The 19,369-nt window shown below is 38.1% G+C and overlaps 1 protein-coding gene across 1 annotated transcript; it reads right to left on the reverse strand.

Annotated features, from left to right (window-relative positions):
- Nucleotides 1-8,160: 8,160 nt before the first annotated feature.
- Nucleotides 8,161-17,155, reverse strand: Galk (N-acetylgalactosamine kinase). Its single transcript, XM_070657578.1, has 10 exons — nt 16,768-17,155; nt 14,586-14,781; nt 14,090-14,257; nt 12,341-12,548; nt 11,507-11,615; nt 11,109-11,266; nt 10,764-10,904; nt 10,172-10,286; nt 9,122-9,326; nt 8,161-8,789 (listed from the first exon to the last, which is right to left on the reverse strand). The coding sequence occupies exons 1-10, from the start codon at nt 16,820-16,822 to the stop codon at nt 8,612-8,614; spliced, it is 1,533 nt and encodes a 510-aa protein (XP_070513679.1). The 5' UTR covers nt 16,823-17,155; the 3' UTR covers nt 8,161-8,611.
- Nucleotides 17,156-19,369: the final 2,214 nt, after the last annotated feature.

Consider the following 19,369-nt stretch of genomic DNA (forward strand, 5'->3'; position numbering starts at 1 on the left):
AATACACGCAAGAAGGTGATTGTTCCCATTTGAAGTTTTAACTTGCGCTATAATTGTATTTTAATTAAAAAGTCCGCGTTAAACCTTTTATCGGAAACTAATCAAATCGTGGAAAAGTATTTATCGCAAGTTTATTGGACATGATAATTATATTCCGCGATTATGAATAAGTGAGGATTTGAATTTCATTCCTTTCGCCGGGATTAATTTTTGTTGCGTTTATTTCTTTGCTAAATTTTTATCCGTTGTCCGAGGCGCGTAGCGAAAGAAGATGAACTTGTTTTGACGGCTATTAAGCCGTAAAAAAAAAAAACTGATTAATATTTTATACTTATACCGTCGTTTCCAAATTTTCCTCGATTCGTTGTATAATTTACGGGAGAAATTCTATTCGTAATTGTTAACAATAGTTACATGTTCGTTATTCCAGACTGTGCAACATTCTTAATCGCTTTTAGACGCTTATCATTATTTCAACGCGGTTTCTATTATTACCCGATCGCGAGGAAACCCGCGTGTGAGGATTCCCCGCCTCGTCTGCGTTTAATTAAAGTGACCTCGCGCCGTAAACGATCGCGCGGGACAATAAAAATAACGAAATTTTCATACCGCGGTTCTGGTATCATTTTAAAATTATTCATTTATTAATTGCGTGCCGTGTCACTTGTACTTGTTACAAATTTATTCAATCCGCGTCGCGAGAATTTATATATACATATACATATGTACTATATATACAAGGGGATTAATATGCGAAGTTATCGAGCGCCACGAACATGACGGCGAGTGTGTAACATTTGAAATTCAAAATTGAAGAGAGGCAGAGTTCGTCAAATCTCGAAAATTAAACTCGAGAGCTCTCGGAGACGCGGATAGAATTACGAAGTTGGCGACGTAATTCGATATTTGTTTGACGCAGAATTTAATGAATAAACAAGGCGTAGTCTCTCTCTCTTTCTCTCTCTCTCTCTCTCTTTCTCTTACTCTTTGGGTACTGAAATTGCTATAAACCATTGGGAAACTACGACGGCAGCTTCTACACAAATCACAAGTAGTCGCTTTGGGCGAAAAGTAGCGAAAAGGTCGATAAAAATTAATTATTGAAACGTCGCGTAACAATTTTCTGGAGTTACAATTTTATTCGGTGGAAGTCGTAGCTTTTGACGCCTCGAAGGATTCGGGAAAATCGATACGTTATTTTGTTACCGGGATTTACGATCGGCGGGAGAGGATACTTCCGGTGAATGGAACGGTATCGGCGTTGTTTCGACCGCTTCGCAATTGGATGCGTTACGGAATCGCATCGATTTATTCGCAATTATCCCGAATGTCGAGTGCAAATCTTTGTGAAACGCTTCTCATCGATCCCGGGGTTGCGATAGCTAGATGCTGAATTATCCCGGCGCTGCAAAACAGAAAGAGAGGCGGACGGGGAATCCGGCGTAAAACAAGCTGGCGTTTTTACAGATCAAAGGCGGCTCCCGCGGTAATTTAGAGGCGTTTGAGCGCAAAGTCCGGAAATTGCGGACGACGGGCAATTAGTTAATTATAAATCTATATCAGCCGCCGCGCGTGTTTCGACGGCGGCGGTGCGCCCTGAAACACATAAATCAAAGCGCTTTTCATCGCGTTATTAAAACGGATTGAAACCACCATTATTTCGTTATTTTTAATGCACGAAACCGATTGTATTTTTAATCGCGCGGTTAAACGGCAATTTTGACCGCGAAATCGAGTCGACAGACGCCGGTGTTGCAGATTTCGAAGAAAGAGTCTTTTAATTTCAAAAGCTTTTCCCGCATCATTACGTTGATTTTCCTAGAGTTTACATAACTATATCTTTTCATGAAAAAAAGGAAAAAAAAATAGGATATTACGCCGCGGGTTTTCTAGATCCGCTCGTTAAAAGTATTAAAATAATTAACGTAACACGTGCATTTTACGTAAAATGTAAAATTTATGTTATTCCGAGTTGCATTCAGTGACAAAGTTTGTCAGTATTTTATTATTTAGGGAATTTAAAAAATTGATGCGCATTGTATGACAAAAAATAATATAAAATAAATATAATATAATATGTAATAAAATAAACAAAAAATTATATAATTAAAATAATGCAGGAAATAATAACACATGATAAAAATTGTAATTCGCATAACTACCTTGAAGGGAGGGGGAGGGGAAGTTTTATTTCTTTGACACACAAATCGAGGACATTAATATCCATCAGCGTAAGCTCGCAAGATTTACCTCGCAAAATATAGGAGATAAGACACGTGCTATCCAAAATTCTAGCTTGCACGTACGCGCGTATATGTATACCGCGATGTCGCGTAAGCCTCATATCCCTCGCACACGTACAAGTTCATCTCAAATAAGGGATGTCGGCTGAATCGCCGACGTAGCCCCGGAGATTACGTCTTCTCGTCCGATTGAAAAATACGGTCGGTACACTTTGTATTAGGCTGCTGAAAATTTCCTCGCGTCAAGATGAAAGAAGTTCCTGGCGTCGCGCGAGATATGAAACTTTAATTTTAACTTTAAACTCTATTTCCTCTTTCACGACCGCCTCGGATGCCCATTTTCCGCCGGCGTTGCTTTCGGTTTAAGTTTTAACTTCGCTTAATTTTTTGAGTTAAAGGAGGAAGAAAATTAATGAATAAAAAATATAAATTTATTTATTTTCGATGAATTTGGATATTAATTGCATCATACTTATTTTTATTTTTTTTTCTTTTTCTCCTTATTTTAGCGCGATGTAGTTTCACTTAGAATAGTTATTTTTGTGAAATAGAAAGACGTAATAGAGATTCTCTCTTGGAAAAACGGTATTACGTCTCTTGCGGGACTAATATTACGATACGGAAAAGGGTTTTAAAATATAATAGAAATTGTAGCTTTGCCGACAAAGATTTTACATGGGGGTTTCTCCTTTTTCAACTTCGCTTCATTAACGTCAGAATTAAATGGATAATTTGTAAGTCTGAGAAACACTGCAGTAATTTTTTATTTCGAGTTATTAATTTAGACGAATAACTGTCGGGACTTTTTTGCCGTTATCGAAAGTCGATAAACGGAATTTTATTACGTCGCGAGTTTATGTCTCTCGCGTAATGATTTATGGAATTTTTTTATTTTTTTTAATTTTTTTTTTTAATGAAACGACCAAGTATTACAGGACATTTTATTTACTGTCACTTCTTCCACGTTAAAGAAAACCGTTTTACACTTAATAATTTGTAGCAACAAATCACAAACGCACGTGCACATCTCAGCGTATTTTTTTAAAACGCTCCTCGCTCCTTCAAGTGTAATTCAAATATACATTCGGACGTTAATTTTATTTATTTCTTTAAATTGATTATGTAAAACACAAACGGTTAATTAAATCAATAAGTACCGCGACGAATCCACCGGTTAGATATTCGCGATACGTTAAGGACCATTTCTTCCAACGCGAATTGAGTTTAATCTCAGTTTAATTTGTTTTTTATCTTGTTCTAATTCTTAGAATTCGTAAAAAAAAAGAAAAAAAAATAAGAGACAAGTTGAACTGAGATTAAAGTTGATTCTACGTTGGTAGAAATGGCCCTAAAGTGAATATTTGACGTGATACTCGGTGTGCAGATTTTCTAACTTTAAAATTGTCTAGTCGCATTTGTATTTTAATTATTAAAATTGTTTTCAAGAATTAAAGTAATTATTTTAAAATAAGAATAATAAAATTATCTTTTTTTTTTTTTTTTTTTTTTTCGGGGAGTTTATCTCTTTCTCTCTCTCGTTTTCTCGTCTTTGATGAAGCAAGGTATTCGAAATAAACGAGCCGCATTTCTCAGTGTCGTATCTTTCGCCAGTTTGTATAGCATTTCCCGTGTTCTCATTATTTACATCGTCTCCTTTACATTTTCTCTCGTTTGCGTTTATACAACATTAAAAAAGTACTCGGTAGGAAGGACAAAATAATCTGAGGTAGAGATTTTTATCTCGAAATATTATTTATATTGAAAAAAAGGGAGGGGAGGAAAAAAAGAAATCAACTGTAGCTGATTAATCTTTCAAGAATGAGAGAAAACTTCTGCAGCTCTTCTGCCATTACATTTCTTAAATAGCCACACGTGCGCCTTACTTCAGTTACGATTTTAGCCGTCTCTTCGGGAGAGAACGTCACCGAGACGACTCTCAGTTGTCGGAACTCAATTTTCTAAAGGAATTGACTTGTGCCCTTTCAACGACGACCGTCTCGGTTACTGTCGCAAAAAAAAACCCTGTTTCTATCCGCGTGTCGGATCGTTATTTTTCATCGAAACCGCGTCGTTCCGATTGTAATCTCGCGGCCGTCTGAGGGTTTGTCGTAGGTCGCTGCGTGGTCGACCAGCGCGCGAGACACGCACGCGACACACACGCGGCTTCGCTGTTAAGTCGCTGGTAGAGACAAGAGAGTTAGGATAACGTGCTGGTAACGTACTTTCCAACTACCCCTATCTATCTCAACTGTTGCGTGGCTGACCGTCTGTGAGTCGAGCATCATGCCCGTAAGCGATGATGCGAACACTGTCGCTCGTCTGCTACGCAACGGTAAATAAAATAGATAACCGCACACGGTCGCAAAAATTTCGTAGCCGACAGCATCAAAGAGATTAAATGTAAAACAGTTTTTTTTTACGTAGGAGAAACAAGAGTAAGTAACGTGCGCGAAACGCGCGCCTTGGAATGTTCAGTGTTTTAAAATTTTTTTAAGAAACTGGCGATTCTTTTTTTTTTCTTTCTTTTTTTTTTCTTTTTTTTTTTTTTTTTACCGGACTCGCGCGACAAAACAAGCGCACGAGATTTTTCAAATATCTTACGGAGGAAGATTTACGAAACGGATAAATGGTTTGTAAGCTACTTTCAGAACGAAGTATTGTGAAACTTTGCATCTCTGGAAAAGAACGTTCGCTCGCGAAAGCAGCGAGATTGAATAGACGACTATTAAAGATCTGGCTTTGTACTTCTTTTGGCTGGCGCTTGTTTTTATTCATTTCTTTAAATGCTCGCTAAGCTTTATGGATGCCGATAAAAATGTTTTTCTCGAAAGTCGAGTATTAAGCGTCAATTTTTTTTATTAACTAGACAACGAGATAAATAATATTATATTTTACAATCTCTGTATTCGTGGAACTTCGCAATTTTAAGTTTCCGTTAACATGTCTTTAATTTGTAATATTTGTCGGAAAATGGTTCTTCGCTCGGGTAAACATTGCCGCGTCCCTTATTTTGTAAAGTGAGCATGTGCGATTTTTTTTTTTTTTTTTTGGCCCAAGAACGCACGTGGGATGTCGACAGAATATTTGCAAATGAAAGTACGTAGAACTTGTGGTGCGCATCTCAACGAAATAAATTTTTTAAATAATCTGAACCGTTTGAAACTTTTGACGTGGCGGTTTATTAAATTAAAATGTAACTATAGGTGTTAATTATTAGAATTTATTAGGTTAGGTTAGCAAGGCTTGCAAGAAATTAATAATTATAATCAATAAAATTATTATTTTTACAAGCATTTAATAATTATAATCAATTAAATTATTAAAACTTAATATATATATATATTTTTTTTTTTGTAAAATGCAAATTTCTGCCTAAATTGGCTCCCTCGAATTGCAATTCCACGACCATGTGCTCGAACTAATTTTCTTCGAATCTTCTTAGTATTCTGGACCAAGTCCACATCCCTGACATCGAATCGCACTCTTGTGCTAATCGTCGCAAAAAAAGTTAATCCCAACAAATGAGGAATCGATCATGATAACTTAAAAGCGGCCGCGCGGATACGCGATATCGATATCGCATCGTTTTATCGTTAATTGATATAGACTTGGGGGGATTTTCCGTATATTTATCGAGAACAAAATAAGCTCTGCAAATAGATACCATTTATTTTTGTATTTCACTTCGGACACGGTGAAGTAAACGTCTCTTGTTACAACGTTGTTCTCGAAAATTACCACTGAATTTAATTTCGATGTTCCAAAAGAAATATTTATAGACTGACATGTAACCAACAATGCGTGCACTCTCATTGTGAGGAAGAATGGAGTAAAAATCACTCCGATTACGCTGGACCGAGTTGAACTAAAAAATACATATCCCGTCAAACGCGATAAAGTTTTCGAGAGAGAAAGAGAGAGAGAGAGAGAGAGTAACGCTTCATGTAGTTTCGCGAAGGGAAAACTAACGCCACTCGTTTTTGTTCGCGCGAACAATAGCGGCGGTAGCTACAGTTTTAGTGGACGAATGGAAAATCGACACGGCCGAGACCCGATTTATCGGTGAAAAGGACAGGAGCGAACTAAAACCCGCGATGTGAACAATCGACGAGGCGCATAGCTTAAAGGTGCCGCGTCGGAATAACGGAGGTCGGTCCTTTGTTTTATTCAAACGCGCCTCGATCAGTAGAAATGATACACTGATAACAAGAAAACTACTTTTGTAGCTATTTTTGTAGCTACTTTTTGGATTCAACTGTGATTTTTGTGTGGTATTTCTGAACAAAAGTATAATTAAATCAATTTTTATCTGCCTTTAGTATTTATAAATAGAATATTTCATTTTATATTAATAATTTATTAATAATTCGCTTTAAAGTTTCGTGACTCAGCCGAAAAAAAAACCATCGCGGAAAAAGCAGCGACAATGAAATATCTACATCATTTTTTTTAAATAAAAAAATAAAAATTGACGCGGTGTCTGTCTAAAGTAATTAAAAAATTTATTACAGCGAAAATGGATGATTTGCAATTTTTATAAAATTTACTTTACGCACGACTTTATCTGGAATTATACGGATTAGATAGGAACAGTCGTTTCTGTTTCGTTATCAACCCTCCAATTATTAGTATTACAGTATCGCGTTGAGTTGAACGTCAAGCGATCCCCTGGTCAATAGAAATCAACTTCCGGAAAGGAACTGAACGTTAAGTTTAATTCGCGATGTCGCACAGATCTGAAACACTCTCGGCAAGTTTCAAGGGGCTTCCTACAAGCGTTTCAGCTTTAACTTCGACCAGTTCTGCAGCTTGAGCTTGTACGTGCTTGCCTGACCGCTTTATCGCCTCCAAAGGCACTCGCTAAACCCGCAAGTTTAACTCGACGTGGTTCAGACCCGATCAGGCATTCTCGCGAATTTTCACATACTGATTTTATCCCTCGACCGTATTTTTTATAAAACATCAGTCCGAATTAATTAAAATTCTTTTATTGGCTCTTTTTTCCAAGAACAATGAGGCAGGGAAAAAAAAAACAGATTGAGTTTAATTTGGGATTTGTAGGGCAAATTCGGAATAAAATACGAAACTAAAAATCGAGAATTGAGAGAAAGGTCTTTTCTAAAGTTTTCATATACTTCGGCTTTAAGCTTCGAGTCGGAGTTAAACGGACCGACCGTTTTGCGTCGAACACGCGCGATTACAAGACTTCAGTGTTCATTTAATATTTATATTTTATGTTTAATTTTTCGTTAATAAGTTTCGTTCGATGGGTCAGGCACGCTGAATATTTTATTTCCCGTATTTTGCTATTAGAATTAGGTCTGAAAGCGTGGTTTTATTTATGCCTGAGAACCTGAGGCCGTATTTGTTCTCTAACGGCCACGGGTTTGTAAGGAAACACGTGTTTCATCCTTCGGAACGAGAGCTCTGTAAAGTAATATCTTGCAATTTGCGGTACAGGTTCCGCCGTGTACCTTCACAGGTACATACATGCCTTCGTTGCGCGGCTGACCTTAGTTAGATCCTAGAATTCGCGTCACCGCAGTCATTACAGTTGCGCAACAGCGTCGTCGAAACTTCCCAACGGTTATTACAGTTGGATAACGCAACATCGAAATGTCGACAAGCATCGTCAAAAACGCGGATGTAAATAAAACTATTGCGGAGTTTTCTGTAGTAGTGATTTTTTTAATTTACCCCTTTAAAATTAAAATTAATTTTCCTTGGCACTTTATCTCATAAAGTATTTAGGTACGTTTGACGAATAAAATTTTAAAACGTTAAACTTCTCGAAAATATTTATTTAAAAAATTAGAATTTAACTTTCTCAGTACTTTTAATAATACTATTTATAAATTTAAATTTCTACTTACAACTAATTATATTTCGCACACTCTTTAAAAAAATAAGGCAGACGTATGTATTAAACATTATGATTATTTATTTGTAGAAAGAGATACAAATTTCCGTTATTAATTCGTAGCACAATTATATCGAGAAATTACATTCTCCGCTGCAATATCAGTGCGCGATTATAAGGCACTATATTTAGTAGTCTATGTAATGCTATTGTAACGAACAGAATTCGTACATTAATGATTGAACGTTTCAGTCAGAGTAATATTTAAAAATAATATTTAATCGCGGAAAATTCGAGAACCGAAAATATCGGAGGAGACCGGCTTCCTTTTATGAAATTAGAACTTACAATGTAGAGCGAACAGAATATAAAGAGAAGAAAATGACGCGCGAAGCGCGGAGGAATAATAATGGAACGTCAAATAAAGAAAACCGGCGTGACTGTGCCGACTGTGAGGGAAGCCGCCGCATTTATATTTATTATAGTCGCGGGGGAGGCTTTTTACGATTCAGAATGCTGTTGACGCCGTGTAAATAACTGCGCCCTGGTTCGGTGACGTCGGGAACACCATGTCTTCGAGTTCCGACCGATCTTTCGCGCCGCTTTGACAGAGATACGCCCGCAGGCTCTCGACGAATTGCTCGACTTTAGTTTTGTCGATGATGGCCACGATACAGCCGCCCCAACTGCAATACAGAAGTGACTTTCTCATTTTCATGCGGGCTGATAAAGGGGAAGATAATTCGTGACGAATAATGCAGCAGCTTGATAAATTTAAATACTATTCAAATAATATTAGGGCTCGTATATTAATTATTCGACTAATATTGCCCGATAAATTTTCCTTGGAATAAATTCGTGATAAATTAAACGAGTAGATTTTTTTTAATTATTAATATAATATTGTCGATTATATTTACAATTGACCCGATGTGTCGCACTTATCGTTAGAAGTACCACAGAATTACGGGTGGCTCCAGAGGTAGCTAGATTTCCCTTTCGGTTTGTATGTACTTACCCTGCTCCCGTGAGTCGAGCGCCAAATGCACCGCAGAGGACGGCTCTTTCGACGAGCGCATCCACACTAGGATGGCTGCACTCGTACAGTTTATGAAGACTGGCATGACTCTTCGACATGAGGCTGCCTAGATGCCGAGCCTTCTCGTGTTCCATTACGCCGTCCTCCTCGTTTATGCGCCGGAAGGCGAGCACTCTGCCAGCTTCTGCGGTGTAAAAGTGGCGATAATGTTAATTGAGATCATCTCGCTGGATCGCTGTAGTTATGAATCCCATTTTTTTCGGCCCAATGACGATTCAATTTCACGTTTAACGAGCGTTTATCAGGTGTTTAGTGCGATCTAAATTGATTTTCACGCACTGAGAGTATTTTCGGCCTCGACTGTACTATAATTTTTCAGATATTTCTAACCAGAGACGTTGTTGATTTAATTGCAATGGCGTAATTTAAAAAAAATTGAATAATCAAGTAAAATATATTTGCAGGTAGAAATATTATAAAAAAATTATATGCAAGGGTAAAAATAATTATTCCTTTTTCACGCGTTGGTCACGTGCTCCGGATTCTTTTAGTTTGCTCATAAAAAAGGGAATAGACGGAAAATCAAACAGACGAATTTTTCACATTTTGCGACAGGATTATTCGCCCGCGATTCAGTTTTTGCAGTATTTGAACTCGGGATTCGAGTCAGTGTTCAAATTGTTCGGAGGTTGCGACTGACGTACCTACGTTCACCAGAGTGATTTATAACTTCGCAGAACAGTGGCATGTAGTATGATTTATTACTAGAGGAGCTCCGTGCACGAAATCAGGAAATTCGATCAGCCCTGGGGGGATTCAATCCGCGATTTTTCACGTTACCTTCGCATCGGCGATGGTTATATTAAGAGATAAGGCGGAAAGTTCTAAATACCTTTTTAATCCAATTAACAGAAAAGAACGAAGTTTTATCTAGAACTGTTTTAATAGTCCGCTATTTATTGCTATTTCTTGATCTATAAGATTTAAAATTGCGATTTGCCAGCGCATGAATATGATTGATATTATTACCTTGAAAAACGTGTAGGGCCCGTTGTTGCAGCTTGAACGTTTGCGAGATGTTGAAAGAACCGACGAAAGACGTTTCCTTCAATCGTTCGCAATCAGTACCCAGGCACTCGCAGATCTAGAAAGTGTAGTCCGAGAGAAAAATATAATTACTTTTGGACCTAACCATAATTTTATGATATTTCAAAATATAAATACTGTTAAATTTTTATTTATTCGTTCTATATCTTCTTAAAATAATATAATTATCATGTCAAGTCAATTATATTTATCGTTAAAAATATTACAAAATTATAATTCGCTCCTATTACAACTATATTTATTTCTCAGTTTATATTCTATCAGTCCTTTCATTTATTTTCAACGAGATAGACTCAGATTTGTGTGTTTTTTTTTTTTTTTTTTTTATATAACTTTAATCGAGCAAATCGTGCGGCACACTCTTAATCATTTTTCACTCGCAGCGCGATTTATAAAGTTCATTTTTTACGATGCACTTTAATAATCGCGCTTTACGAAGACTGATGGCAGAGAAGCTGCGTGGCAAAAGAATCTCGCTGCCGTTTTATTTATCGCGCGATAATGTGAACTGTACCTCGTCGAGGGTATACGGCTTCTCGTGCAGCTCCGTCATCACCACGGTGACCATCTCGTCCAGAGTTAAAGCGAGCCTCTCCTGCACGTCGATTAATCTTTGAACGCGCTGCCAATCCACATTTCTTTTCCCAGCTATCACCTAAACACGAAAGAGATATTTTCTTGCTCGCGGCGGGACAGGCCTGTGCATTTTCGCGGAAACTTTTATTTTCTTTTTTGACACTATTAGATGAATTTCTACTCGGGTGTTTTTTTTTTCTTTTTTTTTCTTACGAAATTTTATTGAAGACTTTCGCGACATTTTAATTAGGAAAGTAATAAATAGGCAGGCAGATACAAATACCTGTGCGGCCAGTCGGCATTCCGCCACCCTGAGATTGTAGTCGGCGGTCGAGGCTTTGTTGTGATACGCCTGGCTGTGCGCTATCACGAACACCGCGTTTTCCGGGAGAGTTACGTCGGTGGCGCGCAGCGGGTTAAACTCTATCAATTTAGCCGAACCTTCACAAACAGACAGTAGCAGAGAATAAAAAAAAAAAAATTTTTTTAAAGAAAGATATATATATAAAGAAAAAAATTAGATATCGAGCCTTTCACCGCGGTTACGAACAATTTTGCGAGAAAGCACTCACTGCGAGTATTACACCTTAATCAAGATAGATCACCTCGCGAATGATCCCTTTCGCGTATCTAATTTTTAGGATTTGTATAATATGTATGTGTTATAAAAGCGGAGATTACCCGCTTTCGCGAGGAAAGCGATGGCTTGATCCATCCCTCCGCCCTGAGTGCCGATGTGTCTCTCCGCTCGAGCACTGATGGTCGCTAACTCGTGCTTCGGTAATTGACGCTGCAACACATAAACCGCGTAATAAGATGAATAGTATACCGCGTATTTTATCTTTTCGTTGCTGAAAATTATTAAATGTAAAAATTTCTTTAATAACGTGGAATCTAGTAAAAGAAAAACGAGCTTGAACCGGATACTGTCGAACCGGAAACCCGAGGACTCGCAAGGGAGCCTAAGTTCACGTGAAACGACGACGCACGTAGAACAATATCCAACAATACAATGCAATGCATTAAAGTATCTCGAAGACTCCGCGATCCACGTCACGTTCGATATCCGATCGACCAAACACGAAACCGTCAAAGGAAATAAGATCTATATTCGAAAAGAGAACAGGAGTACGCTGCACGAAGTAGTTGACGGTGTTTTGATTCGCTCGGCTAAGCACAATACCTCTCAGCATTAAGACGTCGACCAATATCGCGATATTATTTTTACGTCGTTGCAAGATCGCCGGAAAATCGAAAACTACAATTGAAAAACTGTAGCGAGCTTCCCGGAAAAATTATACAAGTAAAAAACCTTTTCGAAGCCAATTAAAGTCCGCAAAGACGATTATTAAAAGAATTATTAAAGAAGCAATTTAGTAAGTTTCGCTTCGAACGGCTCTCGGGACGTTTGCGAATTATTTTCGCTCGCGAAACTGATTATTTTTAGATAATAAATACAAATGGCAATCGTAATATATTTATCTCGCGCGGAAGATAAGTTATCGAATCGCTTACCTGGCTTGCGTGTACGACGGAAAGAAGCGCGGCCGAAACCAGCGCGCTAGAACTCGAGAGGCCGGAATTCGGGGGGATGTTACCCCACACCGTCGCGAAAATTCCCGCAGTAACGGCTTCCGGAGGGATTGCTTCCAGTGCTCCTTTTACGCCGCATAGGAAATATTTGTGCCACGCTGGCCCGGTTTCGTTATCGCTGATACAAGACCTGAAATGTGCGAATACAACGTTAATTCGCGCGATTAGTTTCAGCTCAGTTTCGAATAATTGCTGTTATTTTTATTTTGATAGCTAAATTTTTCTTTTCTTAAAAAAAAGGAGGAAAGAAAAGAAAATTTTATAGTAAAAATTTTAATACTAAAATAAAATAAAATAAAATAAAATTAATTACATATTGAGAAAAAGTAGTGGCGACTACACGAATCGTTTAAAAATAAATCTATGTTTCCTTTTACGTTTTGTCGACACGTTCGCGAAACGATATTAAAATATTATCAGACATTTCTCTCGTATATGTCGTTTCTTTGCTCGTCGTCGTGTGCGAAACTTACGCGAGCACGTGTGAAAAAAAAATGGAAAAATCGATAACGACGTGCTTACTAAGTTTGTTACCGGAGTTACGTCCTATCCGTCGCGGTCGCGCGACGTTGAATAATGAATGAGATTAAGAAAGTTCATATTATCTTCGCGCGGTATTACCGAGAGCAAAGAAAGCGCGAAGGTAATTTAATTCAGGCGAGGTTGAACGGGGACACGATGTCATCTGCTTTTCTCACGTCAAGTAACACGCCCGCTAGCGATTTGTTATTATTTTTTTTCCATCAGATTTTTGTATTATGATGAAATAGAAAACACGTTTTAACACAACGCATATACATATATTAGAAAATTAATTATCTCATTTTCTTCTGCACTGAGGAGCAAAATGTAATTATTTAAAAATATTTAATTTAGTAACTTATCAAATTTAATTAAACACAGTTATTTTTGTCCTCGTCTGCAATTTTATAATACTTCTAATTATTACAAACGTATAAAACTGGCAACAGTATAAAATTATTAAAAATACAAAATTAATTTTTAAGCCGAAAAGTAATTGTGTAAAAATGTATTGGCATCTCAGAGTGTTCGCGCTGATGGACCGATCAATTTTTTATGCGTACGTGTTATGCAAATAGGTGTCCGGGGGCCTAAGTCTCATTTTTTATTTAGAGTATTTAGACGAACTGAGCTGCGGGACGAATTTTATCTCAAACGTACGCGGTACTAAATCGCGCGTAATTTTAGTCTTCGCGTTACGGCTCGGAAAATGGCCGCAGTAAAGGAATCAACAGGCTTAAATAGTTAAGAGTTTGAGTGGTTATAAATGCCGGAGTCACAATCGCGAGTACGGCGATACGTTATGAAACAGGTGTTACGTTAGGTGCCACGTGCGGTACACTGCATTATACATATGTTAGACGAGATGTGCATCGCAACATCTCGGCAACTCCGGCAAAGTTTCTTTATAAGAGAAATTATAAAGAACTTTCGAAACAGAGTTACAAAAAAAAAAGAAAAAAAAAGGACTTAACATGCACGTTTTATAAAATATACGCGTCGCTTTTTTATTTTCTATTCACGGTTCGTTAAAAAATTTTCAAGTCTTTAAACTATTAATTTTTCTTTAAACTTTTTAAATTTAAAATATTGACGAATATTATTCTCCAAATAATTCTCTATTCGAATTCTTATTGTCGCCCAACTCACCCGACGGTCTCGAAACTACATCGGAAGTCCTCGTATTTTGGGTCCACGTTAGTTAGGTGAATTTCATTGTCCTTTGCCAACGCCACGGCGACGAGGATATCCTGTTCGATGGCCATCGGGCAAACGGAATATCCACAGTAATCGACGTGCTCGCCTATCAGATTTACTCTGCAATATAAATTAATATTACACAATTATCGTTAAACTTCAAATATATCGAGAAAAAATATACAATCACTTATACAATTAGACTTAATTATAATTTTATCATATTTCCAACGAGAGATACGGATTCAGTTTCTGCGCGACTGTAGAATATATTTTCGTAAAACTTGAGTCTTCTCAATAAATTTAATTAATTAATTGATTATAAATTGAAAATCGACTATATATAGAGCCCGTATCGATTGCCGTAATATTTTATGTAAGAACTTTCCGCATTATACATAAGAAGCTTACGAGGTAAAGCTTCGATTTCGTCATTAAAAGAATTTACCTTCCCGGGACTCGGACGAAGAAGGAAGGCTTCGCGTTGTATTTCGAGGTGAAATGAGCTGCCAGGGTCTTCAGTCGCGGTGAAATGTTGACAGGAGGTGTTGAGGTAGGCACGAAGTCCTCCGCCTCGACGATTCGAGCCCCGTTAGCTTGGTGGGACATTTTATTTGGCTCGAAAGACCTCTCGAAACTGCGGGCTGCCTCGCAAAATTATATATTCCAAGTGTCTTGAAATAATTCCCATTGTTTGTTCCATTTTTTTTTTTTTTTTTTTAATTCTCTCCCTCGGTCATTTTTTCGCTTCACGGCCTAACGAAGTTACATCGCGCGCGGTTGCATGATTAATCGCACAATTAAACGCGCTTTGGTATTGGCGGCAACTTTGCCGGTAATCACGATACTGTTTCCAAGTTAAGCCACAGGAAACATGTGCATTGAGTAGGAGTTAGGTACGCGATGCCGCGACGTAATTTCAATGTAAGCCCTTTGCTCGCAATGCGATTATTCAACAAGGAACATTTAAAAGGCATTGTGTATATATGTAATTATAAAGCAGCTCGATATCAATTCCTGGTACGAACTAAAAGGAAAATGTAGTTACTCCTGAACCACAATTTTGTGATATATCTCATGGTAAATGTGACTCGGTCAGTCATAATATGATGATATTATAAACAAAAGCCAAATGATAGAACATCGTTAGAATTTTTTTTTGAGGGGGATATTATTAGACGATTAGATTTTCGTAGACAAGTAAACTCACGCGGCAACTAACCGATCGACATAATTTTCTTTTTGTCTTCTTCTCAACGGAAAAAAATTATTTATCCCACCAAAGTGGAAGTAAAAACCGACCGGTGACTCTTATCTCCGTATAACAGCTTTTATCAGCGGGCGAGAGTGCTTCGAAGAAAATAATTAACGGCTATTCTCTGTCAGCGCGGTTATAAATTATAGAGCGAACCTTTTTATCAGACAATACGAGCGCGAACACATAACAATAAATAGCGAAGCGCACGATAAATCCTTAACGATTAAATTTCATTACCCCCCGGAGCCGCAGTCTCCCGAGACTTACGCGTCGCCTTTGTTCGCGCGTTTAGGCGACGCCAGCGATCCTCGGCCCTTTAATTCTGACGTTTTGACGGAAGTGACGTTTAATATGCACACGCGGGCAAAGTGGCCGCATAACTGGCCCCGTATCGCGAAATCAATTTACGAGTTAACGCGAGGACACGAGCCCTGGGATAGAATTCGCGAGGCCGCCGATGCGCGACGCCGACGATAATTGTATTTGCACCGGAAATCGAACGGTCGACGATATTGCGACATGTTGATCCAACGCGACATTTCATCGAGGCTTTTAGCTTTCGAGAATATTTACTTTGAAAGAAAAGTACGGCCGCTTTCCGGTGCCGGGCATATAATATTGCGACGTCTCTCACGACGGTGATTAATTGGAATATATATATATTTTTTTTAAATTGAACTCAGTTATATTTTTGTATACCGAATAATATCGTAAAATTATGTTCGGGCCTAGAAGTATAATTTCTTCTCGGGATATTTAGAAAATCTCGTTTGCTATGATAGATTACAGATTGCATTGTGCGGTTTTGTAGGCTATATTAATTTGTTCTTTTTATCAATTAAATGATAAGACGTATACAAATGATAAAGTTGTTGATACCGAAAACGTTTGAATGATTTGAGTTTGGAACGAGGGAAGCACCGTGTATCGAATAGTTCTTAATCGGCCTTTCTAAACATCGGTGGCAACAGATACTTTTCCTATTTTGTTACGTAATGATACAGATGCTCGGCGGAACATCTGCTGTTAATTGTGCAATCAATTTTTTTATGTACGGGAGAAAGTTGAGCGCTTACAGGTATCGCGAAACTCTTACGTTAAAATTTATAATTATCCCAAAGCTTCTTCTTTTTCTCTTTCTTTTTTCTCTCTATCTAAAATCTATCTAAAAATCCAAACACAAATAAAAATAATTATTATTTAATTTGATTACCCTTTAAATTAAATCAAAGAGTCTAAAAATCTTAACTAAAACCTGCACAATAAATTTTTTTTGGAAAAAACTAAACAATTGAATATAAATTTGAACAAACTGCGCAATTAAACTTTACTTCTAGTTTTTGTTCTTCCTTTTTTTTTTAATTTTAAATACCTGGAACTGCACTTTTAAAACGAAGCGGACGTGCGTTTGACGGAATAATTTTCATGTAATTCCGCGTAATGCAAGATAATAAAACGAGTGATCTGGTGGAGATGCAGTTTGCAAGAGCGCCGCCACTAGCGCGCAAGATTGCGCGGTGCCGGCCGTTGTCAGCTGTTCCTTCACGAAGGTAAGGCACGCGGAAAGACCGTCCTACGTGGCCACGGGTTTTAACAGGGCACCATGGGACTCGAGATGAAATCGCGGCGGAAACGTACCTCGTCTCACAGCGTCTCGCGATCGTCTACTGAGCGGCGCGGCACATTATCGCCGTTGATTAACCTTATCAACACGTGATGTGTTTTTTCCCCTCGACGTATCCTGTCTCGTGGACCGCGACGTGTCACTTATCGATCTGTCATGTCACAAAGTACGGTATGCCGTCGAATGAGTCGCTGTTCGCAGTTCACAGTTCGCCATGCTGTCCACGGTACTTACGTGGCGGGTTATTCGAAGGTCTTTTTTAGTGAAATTAAAAAAACCCTCGCGAGACGGCTTTGATAAACATCCGGCGTGGGATTTCTTTGAGAGTTAGGGAATTTTTAAGAATTAATTTCGAGCGCATGAATTGAAAAGTATAAGGTTTAACTTTAGCTTGATATTTAATCAATCTTTTTTTATAATTTAAGTTTGTTGAAGTAGATATCTACATAAGATAGTTGTCTTTGTATTAATACTTAATCGATATGTAAAAATTAAATTTACTGATAGATATGCACAAGAAATTAATTTTTGTATTAATATTCAATCATTATTTTCATAAAAATTATGAACTTTAAAAATAGTAAAAATATTTTGTCAAGGAAATATATAATTTGTTCTTTTTTTAAGACGTTATTTTATAAATAGAATTGTGAGGTTTTCTATGATTAATTAATTTTTCTACAGAAGTTATGTTATCGATTAGAATTGCTAGCAGTACTATCAGCAGCCAGTACGTTTATAACGCATAACTCGCAGCGTGGCGTCACGGTCTGTGCCTTATCTTCAGCTGATTTTCCTATTTTCATAGTCAGTATCGCTTGAAGATAATTCGTCGAATAAAACACTGACACCGAGACAATTTTTAGGCAATTTTTAAACAACTATCCGTCCCAAATTCAACGTTGAGTAACAATATAAGAGTTTGGTCCATCGATAAAGCAGAGGAATTATTACAAATTAATTGTAGAAAAATAATTTATGATTTTTAAATTTTATTACACATTTATATTTATTTAAATTATTATTTTAAAATAATTGTTTGATTATAATTAATCAGTGTTACGCGTATCTCTAAGGTTTTTTTTTTTTACGTACTTTTGATTAAGACAAAAAATCCTCGTAAGATTTCTCAATAAATATAAAACGAACAGAAGTCATTCTTAAACTTCGGAGTTAAAGATTTAAACTTAATGTGAACGCGTTATATTTCTCAATTATGAAAAATTCTATTTACATTAAAAAAAAAAAAAAAAAAAGAAAGAATCCTGTAAGCGTTCTCGATACGCCTGTAAAGTACCGCAGTATCCCGGGGATTGCAAAGCGTGTTTAAATCTCGCTCGTGCATCCTGCGCAATATGAAGGCGAACGGGAAGGAAGGAATACGTATTCCGCGAGCGGCGCGCGGCACAAAAGCGCTCCTTACATCATTCCCGGGATTAAATTGCGTTATCGGGGAAGATGGTAGGCAGTCAGCACACCATAATGTATGTTGCCCTCGAGGCCGGGCCGAACACGATCAGCTCGGGTGAAATGAACCGTTCAGAGAGCACTTCCCGGAATTTTTATGCGATCTGCCGCGCGCGGAGCCAATCCGGATCGCAGCGACTTTTATAAGCGAACGCTCGCCGCGGATTCGAAATCACGAGAGACTTACTAATTCGTCGCGCCGTTCTCGAGTGATACAGATTAAATAAATTTACTTTCTTTCCACGAAAAAAAAAAAAAAAATTAAAAAAAAAAACAAAGTTTAATTGTATTAAAAAGTTAGTTTAAAAAAAATCAAGTTAAAAGAAAATATAAAAGAAAGAAACGCTTAAAACGCGAAGGGATCAAAAGTACGAAATACAGATTAGTTATGATAATTCCGGAGCATTAGGGCAACGCGATTGAAATGCGTCTACGCGATAAGCGGGTGGCGTCGCGGGGTGATTTCCGCGTCGTCGATTCCACAGCGCGAGTCGCGAGTCGATTTCATTAGCGTCGCATTTGGCGCGCGCCTGTCAGAATTGCAGCCAGGGGGCTTAAGAGAAACTGCCATCGCCATCGTGCGCGGGCGGTGGTGAAAAGGGGAGTGGTTGGCGGTGAAATAGGAGCCGGCGGATGCTGCCGCGCGGCTGGTGGGAGAAACCGGGCCAGTAATCTCCGCTCACGGCTCCACTTCTGTGTAATTTATTACGACTTGCCGAGCGTCCCGCAGGGTCGAATCCAACTTCGGAAGCGCGCCGGATTCCTCGTAAAATACAAAATCAACCGTCGAGCGGCGTCACAAATCGCTTCGAGCAAGTAAAAGGGCGCGAGCGGACCTAACGCAGAACGTAATCATCGTCGCATCTCTTTGCGTCTTTACGAA

Source organism: Cardiocondyla obscurior, linkage group LG06 (assembly GCF_019399895.1).
Source record: "Cardiocondyla obscurior isolate alpha-2009 linkage group LG06, Cobs3.1, whole genome shotgun sequence".
Classification (NCBI taxonomy): domain Eukaryota; kingdom Metazoa; phylum Arthropoda; class Insecta; order Hymenoptera; family Formicidae; genus Cardiocondyla; species Cardiocondyla obscurior.

Excerpts from the sequence above, each read along its gene's own strand:
- Galk (XM_070657578.1), bottom strand. The coding sequence starts at position 16,822 with ATGAAAATTATTCCGTCAAACGCACGTCCGCTTCGTTTTAAAAGTGCA. Across the intron at positions 11,616-12,340 it reads CCGTCGTACACGCAAGCCAG|CGTCAATTACCGAAGCACGA; the intron begins GTAAGCGATTCG and ends TATGTGTTGCAG. Across the intron at positions 9,327-10,171 it reads GGCCCTACACGTTTTTCAAG|AAGCTGGCAGAGTGCTCGCC; the intron begins GTAATAATATCA and ends TTTACACCGCAG.